Genomic DNA, 20337 nt, shown 5'->3' with positions numbered 1-20337 from the left:
TAAAAAAATTGATGTTGTAAAGAATTAGTGTAAGTACTTAGTAATATATAATATCTGCACATATCTCATTGCACCAATCCTTGAAAGATATTATGACACCCTGTTTGTTTTTTTCATTTCTTTTAATGTATTGTAATCATTTAATGAATCAAAGGGAACCTTTGATGTATCAAATTTTTTATATATCATAGACTAGCTGTTCATAAATTTTTTTTCTGGGATAATTTCTGCAACTTTAAATGCATTATTTAGTTCGTAAATTGATTCATTTATAGATTATTATAGAATTTATACATGTGTAATAAAATGCTAATATTAAAAAATTTATGTAAACCTTTTTACTTTCTAATCAATAAGGTCATTTTATATATAAAAATTTGTTTGAAACAAGTGAGTTTTTGTCAATGATCATTATAAATTTGATATAATAATATAAAAATAAAATGTGAAGATTGGAATTTCATCTAATAGCTGCTTCTTAGTAGCCTACCTACATATTAGTATTATTGTGATAATGAGTCCCTTTAGGAAACAAACCTCAAAACTATTATGCAAATGATTGGAAATCGATTTCTGCCTTATAATAAAGTGTTAAATGCATAATGTTTCATTCTAAAAAAATTATGCAGCTGTGTGCCAAAATTTATATTTTTAACTCAGTATTTCATTGTATTTTATTTTAACTAATATGTTAAAATAAAAAGGGAATACTGCATTGGAATGTTTTCAGTTATAAAATGTAATAAGAGGTGGAACAGTGTATTTATTTTAGAAAATGATGGAAATACTGCATTGGAGATGAAATTTATATTTGTTGTAAAAATAAAGAAATCTGAAAGGTTCGGGTTTCTGAAATCTGACTAAAATGGTATCTGAAAGTTTTAAAAATTATATATATATGTACGTAATTTTTTAAAAAGTGCTCTAATTTATGAGGTATCCTGTATTCCCCCCTTTCCACTCTATGGCTTGAGAGCTATACAATATGGGTTTTTATTTTCAAAATAAATGTATTTTAAAATATAAATGCTATAATATTTTATGTATTTATAATAATATAAACATAAAAATGTATTTTCAAATTCAGTTAAATATACTTTGACCCATTAGATTAAAAAAAAAAATCAACTAATTTAAAGAATTTTGATTCTGTCAATATCAGTTTGAATTAATATTTAAATAGTTTGAGATGAATTATATGTTCATTCTGATAAATACTGGCTGAACCTATTTGGTACTGTAACTACTGATAAAGGTTTATTTATTATTAGTTAAACTGCAATAAAAATAATAAATAAATCAAAAGCTTAATTCATTTAAATATTACGGACACTATTTTGCATTTTACCTAAAATTCTGATGTTGAATAAAGGCACTTAAATAAATTTTCTCTTGTGTATCAATGTTTATAGATAAGATGATTTAAGTAACTGCCTTACTAATTGCTTATCTGTATTGTAATTTTGAATCTATTTAGGTAGTGGCCCTGATCCTGAGGAAATTTTAACAGCTGTGCCTATTTCAGATTCTAAAATAGCCCTTAAATCTGGCTATAATAAATATTTAAGAGTGGGAATGGATGGTCGTTTGTATGGTAGATCAGATGCCATAGGATCCATGGAGCAGTGGGAACCAGTTTTTCAAGATGTAAGTTACAATATGATTGATAGGCATGTAAAAAAAATCATTATAGTCAAAAGTCGTTAATCTGGACTCGTCAGGACTTCAGCGATTCCGGATTACTGATTTTTCTGGATTATAGATCATCAATTTAAATCTGGTAAGATGGCATGCAGAAATTATAAAGTTAAAAATATGAAACCGTAATTTATGAAATAAAGAGTAGTTATGATCTAAAGAGTATCAAAATTTACAAAAAAAAAAAAAGCTTAATATTTTTTTGTTTACTTTATTAAACATTTCTTTCAAAGTAAGCTGTTTAAGTTGCTTCGTTTTATGTGATAATACTTTCTCTTTAATTCTATAAACAGACATAATTTCTTGTTCAGTTACAAAGTTCCGCTGTTCAAGTCCTATAATTGCTGTGTCGAGAATACCAACTAATTTGTCAATCGAAAATTTTTCGTTTTCAATAACCTCTGTGTCACTATCTTCACTATCAGAAGCGAATTTTAATGACGAGGAATTTGTTTTAAATCATATCAAAGACGGAGTACATCGAGAGGAAATACTACATTTAGTAAGGAATTATAAGCCAAATAAAATAAAAACATCTGCCCTGAAGATAAGGATAGTGCTGACAGATCAACTTCCAATTCATTGTGCGCCGTGACGTCACCCCCCCGCCCCCGCAGAGCAGCATGAAATTGATAAGCAGATTTTGGAATAGTTAGAGAAACAAAGCATATGCCTTTATCCATTTTTTGCAGCAATTCCACTTTTTGTTTGATGGACATCGAAACATGCTTTCGCTTTGTAGATTCTTTGAAATTCTATTTGACACAATCGAAAGTTCAAGTTTACTTTTATAAAATTGCTCTAACAGTCTGCAAAAAAATAATAAGCCGGATCCAATTCGAAGATTAAGGAACAACGCAATCTGCAACTCTAACTGAAATAGATAATTAGATAATTTTAGCTTAGCTTGTATCATTCGTTATACATTAAACGCGCATGTGTAAATATATTATGCGCATGCGTAAAAGTATTACGCGCATGCACGGACACATTATGCGTTGACACATGCGCAGAAATTTTGTAGCTTTAAGGTCCGAATTAAGGACGTTTGACTGTATATTGAAACTTTTTTTGTTAGTGTTGAAGAAGGTTTTAAAAAAGAGACTATCCGAAATTCAAATATTTGGTAAATGGTGTTAATGTTAGTCTGTACTCAATGAATCATGAAATGATAATTGCATTTAAGACTATTATAACACATTCACTGGCAAAACTGATCTGGTGCATCCATTCACATATGCCAGCCATTTGCTCTCAACATATGCTAAATAAACTGCTTCACCTAATGTAAGCAAAGCATTTAATTTTGAAAAAGAATTTGAACCTGTTGGTGTATGCATAAGAGATCGAAAACTGTAATTCTTACTTCAACTAATTCGAATTCCTTTTCAAAATTGGTCACTCCACTTCGGTTAGGCGCAAAGTAGTTAAGTTAGTGTATGTGTCTTGGCAGCAGAGTTCCGCTAAAGTAAATGAGCATTTAATCTAACACAAGTCATTGAACAAGAATTTAAACAGTCCATTTATAACATTTCTGAAGTGAATAAACCAAGAAAAAAAATTGTTTTACATTCTTTTTATTTAGTTATTGTACCTATGTTTCGAGAAATAAATTATCCATTCCGATGTATCAAGTGTATTATTTAGCCCTTTCCTTTATGCCAAGCACCTAAACTTTGTATGCATTTACTACAGCAATACTTGTACCTGGTTATTTAGATAATGTGTTCAATAACAAGTTACTTTTAAATGGCAAGTAATCTAAATTTGCCAAATAGAAGTTTTTATATAGATGGCAGTGAACATGTTAACATTGGAATCTGATCAATCTGAATGTGAAAGATGTTTATCTGTCATTATTTGAATGTCACAGTTGTAGAATTTGTATTTGTTTTGAACTTTTCAGATGGAAAATATATTTTCACATGAAGCAATCTTTTATCTATAGAATTTAATAGCACAAATTAGCTGAGTACAAATTTTTCATATGTAAGCATATTCAATGAAATTTTTAAATTTTAGAATCTTTCAGAAGCAGAATTTGCTTTCTTAAGTGACTGTCACTCTTCTTCTAGATTCTTTAATTTTTATGACAATAATAATGAAATTTATTGTTTTGGTTTTTAAAATGTTTGTTCATTTTCACAGATATGCTAGTTAAAGAAATAATAAGCATATTATAATAAATCCTTAGTTTTCATGTTTACTTTTGATAAAAGATCAGGTGTTGCCCAAATTTTACTTTTTGTGCATAGAAAGCCAATGCTCTTAATTTTGAAAATGTCCTTTTTCTATCATTCTAGTATTATTATCAAGTATTTATTAGTTAAGTATTGTACTAAGTTAAAAATGTTTAGCTTAAGTATAAATAATTCATTCTTCAACATGCTGAATATGCATAAACTTAAATTGATACTTAATTGAAGATTTTAATCTGAAATCTTTATATTACTTATATACTTTATATACATTTACATTTGTGATGTGTTCCATTTGTCATTGCAATTTTTTTATTTCGCACGGTGGAAGGGCCAATGTTCTGAAACGTGAGCATGCACAAGTTGCAATTTTTTTATTTCGCACGGTGGAAGGGCCAATGTTCTGAAACGTGAGCATGCACAAAAACAAAAGGACAGTATAGATTGTATTGAAAAATTACAAAATATTGAATTTTTCTGTGGAAACAAAGAGCTGAAAATTATTAAAGCAGAATGTCTGTTCAATATGTTCTTACTGCAGCACAACCTGCCACCAATCAAGCTTCAAGCTGCAGCTTTATTTAGAAATATGTTTTCCGATAGTGAAATTGCTAAGAAATACTCTAGTGCAAAGGCAAAAACAGCTCCAGATTGTTAAAGGAATTTATATTAAAAATAAATCTTCAGTTACTAATTGCATTAAGCAGTTCCATTCTACCTCTCTACAATTGGAGGCAATAATACTGATGCAAAACTGTGTCCAGTTGTTGTTTCTTTTTGTAATCCAGAGTCTTCATACATTGGGTATAGGTTACTTTCTATGCCCACTTTAGAAGAAGATTCAACAGGCTTTAATTTAGGACAGCTAATTATTAAAACTCTAAATGAAAATGAAATTCCTGTGGATAATCGCTTAGCACTTGATGCTGAAAATGCAGCAGTGATGGTAGGCTTGAAGCAGTTGGTGTGCTGCAGTATCATAAAAAAGGAAAATTCAGATTTGCAAATTATAAGGTGCACCTCTGGTGCTAAATTTAGGTGCAGAAAAAGTGGGCAGCTTCTTTACCAGCAAGTGTGGATGAACACATTGTTGATATTTATTATTATCTTGAAATGATTTCTAAAAGGAAGGAAAAATTGAAACAATCCAACAGATGCATAATACTGTAGTAAGAAAACATTTAAAAACCTGTATGTATACACTGATAATCTTTAAAGAAATGTTTATCTAGAACCCTGGACGAATGGAATTAATTTCTTACACTATTTAAGGAAGTAAATGCTTCTAGAGTTAAGATAAAAGACTCTACTGAAAGTTATAAAATGCTTAAAATAAATAGAGATGCAATTACTACTTCCACTGTTAAAAATAATTTCTCCATTTGTGAGCAATTTAATTGGCAGTTCTCAAAATAATACTACAAAATACAAGCATAAAGATGATTCAAATTTTTCTCAAATTTAAAAAAAAAAAAAAAAAAAAAAAAAAAAAATTGCTCAACAAGGAAAATTTTCTGATTACTGTTCCATCTCCATTTCATAAGTTTATCTTGTGAACAGCAATTTGGCTTCTGACCTTAACAAAGCATTGTGTTTTTTTTTGTACACTCCATTTTGCAATCACTCGATGTTCTTAACACAGTTCTATAAAGCAGGATTCCATTAATTCATGTTTTGCAATCAATGGTTCATGATCTGTTTAAAGACATTTCATCAAAGTTTGTAAAACCAACCTTTATTTTTCTTTTAATTCTACTGCTAAGTATGTGACGACAAAACTGCCGAGCATGTGATTACATACTACATAAATTTCCAATGATACATACATACATAGATATTACATACTACATAATTTCCAACAATGAAGGGATTTTATATGCTAAAGTTTTAGATGTTTCTACTCTAGCGAATGCATCTTTTTCTGATATAAGATATTTTTTGAATAGATTTCCAGTTTTACTTCATTTAGTTATGAAAAATAATGATACTGATGTTGCAACTGATATATTGCAGTCACAGTTTTGCACTTTACAATCAGAAAACTTAGATAAAGTTATAAAACCAGCTAAGACCAATACCCATTGGAGTTTAATTGAAAATTGCTGATGGAATTTTAAAGTATAGTGAACTGTCTGGAATAATGTTGGCCTCCTGATAATTCCCTATAGTAATGCAGAGGTTGAGAGGAGTGTCGTTACTAAAACAAGGATTAAATTTAAATCTAATACAATACAAAGTACGAAATCCAGACGTCCATGCGCATTTAATTTTTCCTTCCATAATAAAACATGTGGAGATTTTCACTTAAAAATTTTGATTCTTAATTTCACTTAGGCATTAACTAAAATACCTCGTTATTGAAAAATAATTATGTAAGCATAAATTTGTGAGATTAATAATTTGGATCTATAGCTGAGTATCTACTTGGCATACATCTCAAACCGAAACATTCGCCTATTTTATATCCCTGACGCCAACCTAGAGAGTCTATTTATTATATTTTGCTTTCATCACCACATGTTTTATCAATACATGACAGCTTTAGTAATAACTCATACTGTGATATCTAAACTTTTTCACTTCCAAAAGTTAAGCACGAAGATGTAAAATGCAAAAAAATCAACAAATACTGCTTTGATTGACACAAAATTCATTAGGAAAGTAGCGTATATATTCATGCATAAAACAAAATCAATAATTACATTCGCCTATTTTATATCCCTGATGCTGACCTAGCGAGTCGTTATTTATTATATTTTGCTTTCATCACCACATGTTTTATCAATACATGACAGCTTTAGTAATAACTCATACTGTGATATCTAAACTTTTTTTATACACTCCCAAAAGTTAAACAGAAAGATGTAAAATGCAAAAAAATCAACAAATACTGCTTTGATTGACACAAAATTCGGTAAGAAAGTAGCATATATATTCATGCATAAAACAAAATCAATAATTATATACAGAAATGAAAACAATATTAAATTTTTGTAAGTTATCTTATAATGACATACTGGAGACTTGAACAGAATTATGTATAAAGAGAAAATAAACAGCATAAAATGGAAAAAAGGACATTAATAGGGGATGTGATTCCCCTCTCATCTGTATACAAAGTTTACACCTTGTGACCATGCTTTCAATTAGGTGGTCAACCACTGCAGAATTAAGCAATCGAAATTCTTCTTGTAGAGCAGTTTCCAGCTCAATAAGAGTGGCTAGAGGTAGAAAACGTAAAGATACAGCACGGCCGATAGCATCCCAAAGATTTTCAATGGGATTAAGGTCGGGCGAATATGCTGGCCACGCCATGTGCGCAATCCCTTCACCCTGCAGGTAGACATCGACAATCTCAGCTCTATGGGGACGTGTGTTATGGTCCATTAAAACAAAAGTAGGGCCAACTGCTGCAGCATACAATCTCACAATGGGTTCTAGGACTTCATGTCAATACCGGACAGCCGTCAAAGAACCCCATTTAAAGATGTGCAAGTCGGTGCGGTATCCTAATGAAATCCCTGCTCATACCATAATGCTTCTGCCTCGGAATGCATGATGTTTTGGGACTGATTGTGTTTTCGTTGTTCACGCCATATCCTTATACACTTGTCATCTGCCTCCAGAGCAAATCTTGACTCATCAGTAAACATGACATTGCCCCAGTCAGACACATTCCAATTGACATGTTCCCGGCACCACTGTAATCGTGCCCCTCTTGATTGGATGAATATAGGAACACAAACTTGAGGTACCCAGGCATACAGTCCACTCATATGTAATCTTCGGCATACAGTAGCTGCAGATATCGCCTTACCAATGGACGCTGTAACCATAGATGTTACACGTGTGGAGGTCGTTTTGCGATTCCGCTTGGCTGCGATAGCAATATATCGATCTTGTGCGGGGATTGTAACCCTTGAACGACCGGCTACGGGTCTTCAGACAACTGTCTGTGTGGTTTGGAATTGTTTCCATAAACATGAAATTACAGAATGATGAACGCCGAAGAAAAGAGCAACATCTCTGATCGATTGTCCTGCGTCAATGCGCCCCACAGCACGCCAGAGCTCAGAATCTTCCATTCGTCTTCTGGGAGTCATAGAAACACATACTTGTCCTGAAAACAAATTCTATGAAAATTTTAAACACCTTCTACCAGCACTTACAATCAAGTTCTGTAACCCTTCATAAAGCTGGCTTCTTATAAGACCGCCTTTTTTGCATATTTCTTGAAAGCGCAATTAGCTGTTACCTAACATATTTGCATACTTCCATCTACCTCTGCAGTGAACTGCATCTTCTTCGATTCTGATTGGCTTCCGGAAATTAGCATTTTTCTCTCCATGCTTAACTTTTGGAAGTGAGTGTATTAGTAATTGAATAACAAGAGTACGGCAACTTTTTATGCTAACATTTTGCTTGCTAACATTTTTAAATGCTCTAAGAAATGTTGATGAGGAAAAATTCAACAAAAATTTCTTTTCATATGCTAAAAATAGATTTTGTTGATGAAACTCTTAGGCTAAAAGATTACATTTAGTGCTATTTTAATTAAGAATAACTGATATGTTATTCACCATAAACCCAGAAGCGGCAGCAGAATATGTTGGCACAGGACGACAGAATTTAGGGAAAACGAAATTTTTGGAATTTGGGGAAGCACTGAGCGGCAAAATTAAGAGATGAGAATTTTTTATGATTTAGGAAAAGCACTGGGATCCAAAGTTTAGGCATGGTGAAAATTTAGAACTTAGGAAAGCACTTTGTAGCAGTATTTAGGACCAGAGTGCACCAGACGCTCGATATAGAGCGCCGTCCCTAGATAATGTATATGTGGGAGTTTATTTATTTAGGACTCAGATTAGTTTGAAGCATGTGCAAGAAATAAACATAGGCATAGTAAATAACTAAACTAATACAATTTACAATTCAGGCTTAATTCAGTATGCAGTAGGAGCAAGACAAAATTTAGCGAAACAAGATTGGTTTTCACCACCAATCTTGTGATACACAGCCAATAATGTATAATGGACGCTATTAAGCTAGGCTAAAATTATCTTTACTGATTCTAAGGCCTTTCAATTCATGTAGCAGACTGCACTGCCCCTGATCTTCTAATTTGATCAAGCTTATTATTTTTTGCAGACTGTTATTATTATGGCAATTTTATAAAAACTAAGCTTGAACTTTCAACTATGTCGAAAAGAGTTTCTAATTCTGGAGTTACCAAAGGATCTACAAAGCAAAACCATGTTTCGATGTCCGTTAAACAAAAAATGGAATTGCTGCAAAAAATTGTTAAGGATATATCCGTCTCAAAATTATGGGAGGAGTATGGCATTGGAAAGTCCACTGTATATGACACAAGAAAAAGGAACTTATTGAATTTTTTTCGGAAGCATCTTAAACAACTTACATTGAAAGAAATGTTTAATAAAGTAAACAAATAAATATTAAGTTTTTTTTTTTTTTTTAATTTTGATATTCTTTAGATCATAATTGTTCTTTATTACGTTAATTACGATTTCATATTTTTAATTGTATAATTTCTGCATGTCATCTTACCAGATTTAAATTGATGATCTATTAATCCGGAAAAATCCGGAATCGCTGAAGTCCCGACCAGTTCGGATTTCAGACTTTGTTCTGCATTAGTAATGACACATTAGAAAAAGTTTTATTAGTAAAAGCAGACCTACATGACAATTGATATGAACAAAATTATGAAATTTATTTCTTAATGAGAGTAAAATTTGCCACTGTTCATAGCATTTGTACGAAAACTGATTAAAGCATTATTTTTCTGTTAAAAAGGGCAAATGATAATGCTTTTTTACATGTAAATATTTTTGTACTGTTTACATTTAATTAGAAACTGAGCTGTCAGTGAAAAGTTCAATTATTTAAAGTTAATTCATTATTAAGAATATGTTTTTATTATTAAAAAAATATCTTTTCATTGAGAAAATTCTCCTGATTTTTTAGTGTTGTAGGTTGGCAAATATGAAACTGCTATGCAAAAACATTTTTGTTATTTTGTGCTCTGTTAATGTAGTTTGTTTAATACTTAAGATTCTCATTTTAAATCACTTAAGAATGTGGGTTTTTTATGTGTTTATGCAGAAGATCTTTAATGTGATCATGATCAATGTTATGATTGAGATATTGTTGTCGAATTGCCCATGTCCTGCCAATCTGTATACAAAAACATGCAAAATACATCACTAGTTGTGATTAATAATTTGGTCAATATGGCCAAAATATTATAGAATAAATTTTTTAAACTGAAGTAAAGTCAGCAAGTAAGTTCAAAGCAGATTAAAAAAATTGCCATGTGACAGAGAAATGCCTCCCAAGTAAAGGATTAATTTGCCAAACCACTTGGTTTTAATTTTAATCAGTCATTTAAAATTAAGCAAAAGTAACAATCTTGGTTTTGACGTAGAATTTTAATAACTTTTTTGGAGAAAATCCATGCACAGTCTTCAGAAACAAAACAATACTGCAAATTTTTTTTTCGCTTTAAAAACATCTATGCTGAACTAAGTTTTCTTTTCTTTTTTTTTTTTTTTTCTTTTCTACTGTAATTTCCGGAAGAAAGGCCGTATCAGCGTAAACGGCGCACTCAAGAAAAATGGTGGGAAAAAAATTAAAATTACACAGAAACGGCGCAATAGATTAAATTATCCATGACATCGTCGCGGGCTATATAGTTGCAAAATCTCAACCTATGTCCTGATATATGATATATCAGTTAAGAAAATTGCATGAAATGAAACCATAACTCAAAAATAAATTAAAGGTAAGAAATATTGAAAATATATTTACGTTCACGAATGTACTTATATTTACCCACTAAAGAAGTCCATATTTGTAATACTCAGACTATATTATAAAAAATGTTGCAACAACGAAATATTAAATTTGGATGACAAAAGGAAATCTTAAATTTTACTTAAAAAAGGAATTACAGCAAACTATACATCGTATGAAGCCATCAAAATCTGATTCTTCACTATCTGAATTAAAAAGATTTAGTAAATCCTGATCTAAGTTTTCCAGATCATCACATTCATCCTCTTGGTTTACAGTCTCTTTATCTAAGGATATAATTTCAGCTTCTTTGAACCCTGCTATTATTGATGATGTTTTTACCGATTTCCACTCACTTCCTACCCACTTTGCAACTTCTTCATAAGATGCTTTACCCATTTTACCACTTTTGGTATACGTATGCAATCCTCCACTCATCTAACACTCCACCGCCTTCGGACTTCAGCTTTGAAGGATTTATTACCTGACAAATATAATAGTTGTAAGATTTTTGTCAAACCACCAGAAATTATTGCTACGGTTGTAGACAATTTTTTATATCTGGTTTTCACTGACGCAAGTTAATGAGCACGCACCGAATCCATTGTCAATAGCCCTTTTGGTTAGAAAAAAGATCCCTTACGACACTGCCAAATTTTTTTGTAGCCACTCATGCATGATTGTTTCGCACATCCAGCCGTTCTCGTTTGCACAAATAATTACGTCAATAGGAAAACCTCCCTTCACAATAGTTTTTCGTTTAAAAATGATCATCGGCTTTAGCTTGTCATTGTTTGCGGCACAAGCTAATGTAGATGACATTCTTTCATGCCCCATCGTAAGCACAGATACAGTTTTTGCACCAGTTTCACCAACAGTTCTCTTTGCAGGGCCTAATGGCGTTTCATCCATTTTTGTTATCTGTGACCGAAAAAGTTTTTTTTTTTTTTGGTAAATAATATCTGTCACATATTTTAGAAAAGATGCCTTTTTATCCTGTCAGTCCATTGGTAATAGTTGCTCGATTGTTGTTCTAGTATGCCCAGAAATATTTTTTCTTTTCATAAATCTGCTACACCAGCAAGGCCCTCCTTTGACATCATTTATGTTCATTTGTTTTGCTATAAATTTTGCTTGTAAGTGAATTTTTACAGTCGAAATTGCCATTCCCTTTCCTCGTTGTTCCTTTATCCAGTTTGCAAGGTCATCGATTCGGCCACCTTACAGTACCACTTCTTTTGGCTCGTTTTTGTTGTGGCATATTTTTAAGTTCTTTTCCAGTTCTACAACGTCGAATACAACATTGAACTCGTCCACTTCAAACTCTTGAGCTGCTGCTCTATTTCCAATTTGTTCAGCACGTAAAATTACATTAAGCTTAAAACCAGCAGTATAGCTTCTGTGCCGTTTAGGTGCCATTTTCAAAAATTTTCTGCTCTCTTCTTACTTGAAAACTATCCAACATATACTTGTACCCAAACTGATGGGATCTGTATCTGGCAGAATGCCAAGAAAAATCAATTCATGCTGAAGAGGAAATACGTCAGAGTTCGTTATTGCAAGGCAGGTGGAGTCGTGTCCGCCTTCGAAAAAAATTGCAGAAAAGGCAGAGGTGGGGAGAGGATGGGTCCTGGAAGATTCATCGAATGGCGAGACTATTCAAAATGATGAGAATGCTGATTTGAAAGGGGGAAGAATGTTATTGTTCTGAGATCCCGTTTAGGGTGAATAAGGCATGTAGGTCCGTTCAAAGGAAAGAATGTAAACAAAATAACGTTCTCAAAAAGCAACTGAGTGGTCTTTTGTGTGGGAACAGCACCAGTCTATGTACTATGACAAGGCCATCCAAACTGTGTACAATGACAAAGTTATTCAAACTATGTACAATGACCATAATAGGAAATATTTTATTTTTAGTGCACCTAAATGCCACACCCGCTGGAAATTTAAGTTTTAATCACGTAAGCGCCGTGGCATTTCTTCCGGAAATTACGGTAATTTAAAATCTGTATTGGCAAGTTCCTTTCCAATCTGGGATGTCATCAGAGTAATAAGATTAGGGTTATAGCATTGGTCAAATAATCTCCAAGATAATTATGAACAGTTTATAAATTTTATTTTCATAATTAAAATGCTGTGAAAATATCGATTTATATGCTTTTAATGTATATATCAATTTGATATTTTAAATGATGCTTTTTTCATCGTTTAATGATATCAAAATAGCTGTGGACCAACATAATCATATAAAGTAGCATATACTATAGCAACATATATCAAAAAGAATATTTGCTGCTGTTATGTTGCTTAAAATAAAATGGTACATATGTATTATCCAATTCACTGGTGGTAATGCAATTTAGTGCAAATTTTTGATGATCGTCTCCTACGCAGTATCGATGGCCGACCATTTCCAAAATTCACACCAGTGGTTGACGGAATAATATGTAAATGCCAATATAATTTGCTCTTTAAGTTTCGAGGAATAAAAAAAAAGAGAGAAAAATATGACCTCATCTGTTTTTAACTATTATTATTATTTTTGTTGAAAGTAATTTTTTAGAAATAGTGATTGTATTATAAAGAATAAATTTAAATTGGTATTGAATGATTATTAATTATTAGCTGGTTAGTGTTTTTCTTCACATCCATTTAACAAATCATTTCTTGCTTCAAACATCTGACCATTTTATTGTGCTCAAAGCTACAAAATATATTGATGTTGTTTCAAAGGCCCAATAAACATTTGTCATTTGGCCATCTCTTCAACAAGACTGTAACCCAAAATGCACCATAGTGGGCAACTGATTTTACTTCTGCAAGAAACGGAAATTCTGTCCCAGTTTTGATGAACACCCAGAAGGATTAATCCAAGTCTCTCCCGCCTCTCTTCCCCTACCATCAAACATCTCAAAAAGACTTTTCGCATGATATTATTTTTAAGTATTCTTATGCCACATGGACACTATATATCAGGGATGAGCAAATACTTTTAACTGTTGTGTTGCAAATTTTTATTAAGGTTTTTCATTTTTACTGAAATTGTTTGCGACTAGTGTAGTGGTTATTCATTTTTGGCAATTAAAATATTTAGTTGTATTTATTTTTTATGCCTAGACTTCCTCACGAAACAGGGAGCAGTTTTTTTTTTTAACATCTGGGTGGAAGCGGGGACCAAATTACTTAGTCAGTATTCCCAAATAATCTTTTTTGCCGGGTTGTGAATAGCATTTACAATGAGAGAGAGCTGTTAATGTATCTGTTCGCTGTGAGAGTTTTGTTTTCTGTGAAAAGGAAGAATTAATCAACATCTTTGCTTTACTTTTGCTTTATGAATGTTACAGGTGATGGATAAAGGAGTTTTCGAACGATGGAATATCAGGTGAAATTCTTTTGGGCGGCAATTAAAAAGGCAGCAGTGACCTTATCTTTGTGTTATTCTCTGAAGTTAGAAGGACTCAAGTTTCTCTTTCTCACATGAGGTGACACACTTGTTTCAGGTGTCCAAATTGTCTTTGTAGTAGCATTTCTAGTTCTTTTCATTCGGGAGACTGAAAGTAATTTAAAAAAAAAAAAAAAGAGAATTCTTCCGGTTGGTCAGATTTAATTTTATGTTTAATTTTCAGCCTTGTAGGCTGTAGAATTTTGGTGGGTGGAGAATCTGAGTTTTCTTTGAGGCTTGTAAAGGAGTTTAAAATCAGCTTTTATTTTGATCTGAAGGTATGTAAAGGTTCTGGGGTCAGCTTGTCTTGCTGCAGACTTGCTTGTGCAAGCAGGCTAGGGCCCATGTTTGTTTATCCCTGATGTTAGCTAAAAGCAAAACCGACGTTGTCTTGCCGATGGCCCTGGGTAATTTCAAGCGAAGAAAAATATGCTACAGTGAATGACTGGAGCCTTACCTTGTATTTCTGATGAAAGTGCAATTTAGCATGTTAGAAAGTTAAAATTTTTACTGTTCCTGAATTTACTCTAATACAGTATACAAATGACCGCTACACCTTTTTGAAACAATTCTTGATTAAGAAATAAAAAAAAAAAAAGGTGATGTTTTGGAATAAATGTTTCTAGCAAAGGCTTAATATTTGGGATGAGAAATATCATCTGCTAAATTTGTTCTGCTTCCGGAATGTTACACGTAAGCAAGCTGATGATTGACAGATATGTTTTCGCGCCTTCTGAAGAGACCCATAAGAGAAGTTAATATCGGCCTTTTCCCTGTGAGTGATATTTTTTCCTGTCTTCTTTATTTTAATTGTGACTAAGTAATGATCAGTTATTATAATATACATGTGAACGAAATGCTTAGAAGATTTAAATAATGATCAGTTATGATAATATAAATGAAAACGAAATGATTGGAAAATTTAAGTAATGATCAGATATTTTAATGTATATGTAAACAAAATGATCAGGAGATTTTAGTTATGACCTGTTATTTTAATGTATCCATAAACAAATGATCAGAAAATTTGTTTAACCATTTAAGTTCATGAATTATGAAACATAAAGTTACTATTACAATTAGATATAATACGTAAAATGATGATATTTTATTTAGCGAATTGGAATTTGTGTTTAAATTCATCTTAAGGAAAATATCGTTAGGAACTGATCAGTTAACCAAATTATTTGAAGGTTTGTTTAATATAGAAACTAATAAATGTGTTTATTGATGAATATTTTTTGTTTTGAGGTTATTTTATTTAGTGGTTTTTCCAGTCACTCCATTTGTTTGAGTCTTATGGCTTATAAAAACATGGAGATTAATTTACCTAGGGTATAGTTAACTGTTTTTAAGGATTAAAACACGATGCATATAGTACCAACCAACCACTTTTTATACTTATTGTATTGGATGATTATTGGTGTAATTATTTGGTTATATGAAGATACCAAGAAATTATTTATTTAAACTACACTGGTTATCTTAAATTAAAGAAAATTCACGATTACTGAAAAAGTTACATGTAGAATTTAATGAAACTTACCCACAATATACAACACATAGTAAAGTATCAAATAACATAAAAAGAAATTACTGTATTTGACGGCATGTAAGACGCACTGGCATATAAGATGCACCCTTATTTAGAAGGCCACACACAAGGAAAAAAATTTCAATAGTCCGCGCGAAAGCGCAGTACCACAATAACTTAAAATGTGGTTTCTTTTAGTTCTCACATTTTGTAAAAGCCAAATAAACAATCATTGAATGCAATTACCATATTTTTATTAAGGAAAATTAACAAACGGCAAGCTATTTTGAACATGATATGTAAATTTCAATAATGAATAAATGAATGAACGGCTAGCAATCAAACATAATACAAAATAAAGCAGAAACAACAAAAACACAGATTCAAGGAAAACATTGCCTATCATGAAATTAGACTTTAATCACCTTCAAAACCATAAAAATCCTTTTCACTATCATCATCATCATCGAAAACGAGAGTATCGTCATCACTACTATTTCCGACATCGCTAGTACCTTCTTCGAATAATGCATCGTCTTCTGTTCCGTCAAGAGCATTACTGATTCCGCACTTCTTAAAGGACTTAACAAATACTTCTGCCTTTACGTCCTCCCAAGATCTTTTTACTCACTCGTACACTTGTGAAATAGAGGGCTGCTTCATTCTACCTGAGGTTGTGAGGGGCGTGATGTGGCTCTCCTATCTACTTGTTCCATCGTTCTCGCACTTTTTCCTCAAATTGCTTATTCACCGATACATCTAAAGGCTGCAATTGGCTAGTCAGTCCACCAGGAATGACAGCTATCTGCTTTTTTTTTTTTTTTTTAATTCTATTGCTTTATTCTTTATGGTTTCAGTTCTATGGGCACCAAAGAGATCCAAAACCAAAAGAGAGGGTTTTCTTAAGAGTCCACCAGGTCGCCTCGCCCATACGTTCTGTAACCACAGTTTCATTCCACCTTCGCCCATCCAGCCTTTCGGATGAACATGAACAATTACACCTGTTGGAAGTTTTTCTTTTGTATATGAAAAACGGAGGTAGTTTTGTGCCATTAGCACAACATGTTAGAACTACCGTATATCGGGTTTTTTCATGATCTGTGGTTTTTATCGTTATTGATTTAGACCCTTTAATACTCACAGTCTTGTTGGATGGTACATCAAATATGAGGTACATCAATATATGATGGTACATCAAATATAATTTCATCCATATTTTCTATTTGACCAAGCTCAAAAGAAGTTTTCTTGCATGCATTTATAACAAACCTATGAAATGCTAGTATTTTTTCTTCATAATCTGCTGACATTTTTTGTGCAATAGTTGTTTTTGTGCGCATTAATAAATGGCCTCATTGATTATCATTTTGGTTGAAACACTTATCCCAGATTTCCTCTTACCTATCAACCACATTTTTATGGCATTTTCAAGTTCAGGCCAAGATGGTGCTGGGCATCGAAGGTTATGTTTTTGTTTTTTAGCAGTCTTCAGTTGATCTTCCTGCAGTCGCCAAGTACGTATAATTTTTTCGATAGGTGGTGGACCAAAATGCCTTGCTACTGCTCTGTTTCCATGCACTTTGGCGTAGTTTATCACTCCTAGTTTATACTGAATTGTATAGCTTAATCTCTTGTTTCCTGTAGTCATATTTTCCAGGGTATTTTTTTAAACAAATAGTTTTAAGCACTGATACCCACACGTTTATACAGAGTAGCACCGATACCGACACATGTGCCAGCTGAGTCAAAGAAAGTCTACGTAAAGAAGGAAAGGCTCTATAGACGTAATGTGACCATCAAACCTGTTCGAACTTCGACATCAGCTTCGAGCTTTGGCGCTTTTTGGCAACAGATATTTTACGCATACGCAAAATAATTATGCAAGATGTAGAAAACAATGTGTGTGTCTAGACTTTTATCTGGGCTAAAAATAGCATTCGATATTGAAAGTTAACCTGTGTCCTTTACGTATAAGATGCATGTAACTTTTTTGAGACCAAATTTAGGAAAAAAAGTGCATCTTACATGCCGTCAAATACGGTACCAGACAAATATGGTAGTATAGAAATTAGCACATGTATAAAATGAACAAATCGAAGGTGTCAGTTTGCTATAGGAAAAGTGCCTTCAATATGGAATATGATCGCCTCTAGAAGCAATACAGCACATACAGCGATGTGTGATGCTTTCACTTATGCGATCTATCAGTTCCATAGGAAGCGAGAGCCATTGCTCTTGCAAAGCAGTTGCAAGCGTGACAAGGGTCTGAGGGGGCGGTTTGAGAGCAACTAGACGTCTCCCTAAAGCATCCCAAACGTGCTCGGTAGGATTCAAGTCCAGGGATCAAGCTGGCCACTCCATGCGCATAATTGTTTCCTGTTGAAAATAATCATCTATGATGCGAGCCCTGTGTGGTCTTGCATTGTCGTCCTGTAACAGGAAAGCATCCCCTATAACCCCGGCATATGGGCACACATAAACGTCAAGGATGTCATCTCCATAAAATTGAGCATTCACGGTTCCCCTTGGAAAGACATGGAGGTCTGTGCGTCCACCCAAAGAGATGCCACCCCAAACACAAACACTGCCCCTTCCGTATGCATCTCTTTCACGGATGTTTGACGGATGATAACGGGTTCTAGGTTCTCTCCATATCAAATAACGCCTACTATCGCTTTCTAGACTAAACCTGGACTTATCCGTAAAGAGAACCACACTCCATTGATCAGGCGTCCAGTGGACATGTTGTCGTGCCCACTGAAAATGGTCCCTCCTATGGCGTGACATGAGTGGCACACAAATGGCTGGTCGCCTCGCATACAGACCACCTTCGTGAAGCCTTCTACGCACAGTTGACATTGAAATGAACCTTCCAGTGGCTGCAGCAAGGGAGGATCTAAGAAGAGTCAAAGTAGCGGTTCTATTCTTGCGTGCACATAATGTCAAATATCGGTCATGGGTGCTCGTCGTAGCAGTTGGCCATCCTTGTCTGAACCTCTTAGATGCCGAATCTGTGGTTTAAAATTGCCTCCAAAGTCTATGAACCACAGAAGGACTCACATTTAGCCATCTGGCAACTTCTGTTTGACTTTGTCCTGCCTCTAGTCTCCCAATGGCTCTCAATGAACAGATACTTTAACAGCTCTGTCTCATCATAAATGAAATTCACAAACCACCAAAATAATCCGTTTGAGAACTCTGACCAAGTAATATAATCCCTGCTTTCACCCAGGTGTTCCAAAAAACCGCTGTCTGTTTTGTGAGAAAGTCTAAGCATCAAAAATAAATACACCTAAAGATTTTAACTGCTGAAAATGAATATCCATTACACAAATCCCAAACAGTTTCAGTAAAAATAAAAAACCTTAATAGAAATTAATTAAATTACATTAGCAGAATTAAAATTTGTGACACAAGATAACCGTGGATGAAAAAGTTCTTTTTTAGTGCATGATGTGGACAAAACCATAATGATTTATTGTAATGCCTGTATTGTTTTCAGGACACGATGATGTAGAAATCCCTCCCTGGTGAAAACTTTTTAAAAAATTACAAAAACATTAAAAATAGTATTTGTTTCTCATTGTCATCAAACGATCGACATCCATACTGTTTCAATTTCAAATAAAATTTTAATGGGAAATATGCTATCCCTGAACTCTCTTTTCTGATCAGTCATTTTATCTCAACAATTTTAGTATATTATTAATTTCTAAATTAATGCAGCTAAAAATGATAGAATTATATTCTACAGTTGATGAATATACTTTCTAGCATATGTAATTTTCTCTTGTTAAGTTGATCACTAGTATAGTCATGTATATATACAACTGTAACAACAAATGTGCACTCATGCTACTGATTTCAGCAGTTTATGGGCAAAATCAAGTAGGAAAATGATGAAAATATCATTGCATGTGATTTCCTAATGGACCAGATGAAATTATTAGAAAGGCTGCATTCAACCTGACTGACTTTTGCCCATCTTTGGTATATATAGTACTTTCCCATTTTTATGTCTTGTAGATTTTAAATGTCACTAAAATAAATTGCCAGTAGCAGTCCTAATATAAACTGCTTACATTTGACAAAGTGCATATACCATTTGTTTAGCCACTGAGTAAACCTTTGACTACATTTTTTAAATGATAAAAGCAGATCGATTTTTTTATTAATTTTAAGGTATGTTTTGCAATTCTGTAAGAATATTACTGCTCTGTCCTATGTTATTTATTTTGTTATGTAATTTAAACAAATCTTGCTGTATTCATTATTTATGATTCATATGCTTAAATGTGTAAACTGACATTTGTACTAACAATGATAATTTAATTGGTTTATTTGTCATGCCAAAACCGTTTATTTGTGAATAGCCTGTGTGTTAACATCTTTACCTTTTTCAAAAATATGTTTGCAATTTTTGATTTACTGATGACTGAGAATTAAAAAAACTACTAGTAGACCATGTTCTACTTTTAGCCAAAGCCCCTTGAAGCTATATTTCTGAATTTTAGATCATCAATTTAAATCTAGTAACATTACATATAGATATGGCAGCATTGGGGCTTCTCTTATTGTGTAGGTCAGGTAGCAGAATGCTAACCCTCCAAAAGGGCTGATGGCAGAACGGCACCGCAGGCAGCAGAATT

The 20337-nt window shown here is 32.9% G+C and overlaps 1 protein-coding gene across 3 annotated transcripts in view; it reads left to right on the top strand.

The window, feature by feature from the left end:
* FRG1 (FSHD region gene 1) overlaps positions 1–20337 on the top strand; it is a 42563-nt gene that overhangs the window by 9736 nt on the left and 12490 nt on the right. For all 3 annotated transcript variants that reach the window (XM_035370608.2, XM_035370611.2, XM_035370610.2), the window contains one exon: positions 1478–1647. In XM_035370608.2, coding sequence (XP_035226499.1) covers positions 1478–1647 — 170 coding nt within the window. The remainder of the gene's footprint in view (positions 1–1477; positions 1648–20337) is intronic.

Source organism: Stegodyphus dumicola, chromosome 5 (genome assembly GCF_044657685.1).
Source record: "Stegodyphus dumicola isolate Sdum_Otavi_A_Nest chromosome 5, ASM4465768v1".
In the NCBI taxonomy this organism is placed as follows: Eukaryota; Metazoa; Arthropoda; class Arachnida; order Araneae; family Eresidae; genus Stegodyphus; species Stegodyphus dumicola.
Note: the sequence above shows the minus strand (reverse complement) of the source record. Positions and strands in the feature narration are given on the sequence as shown.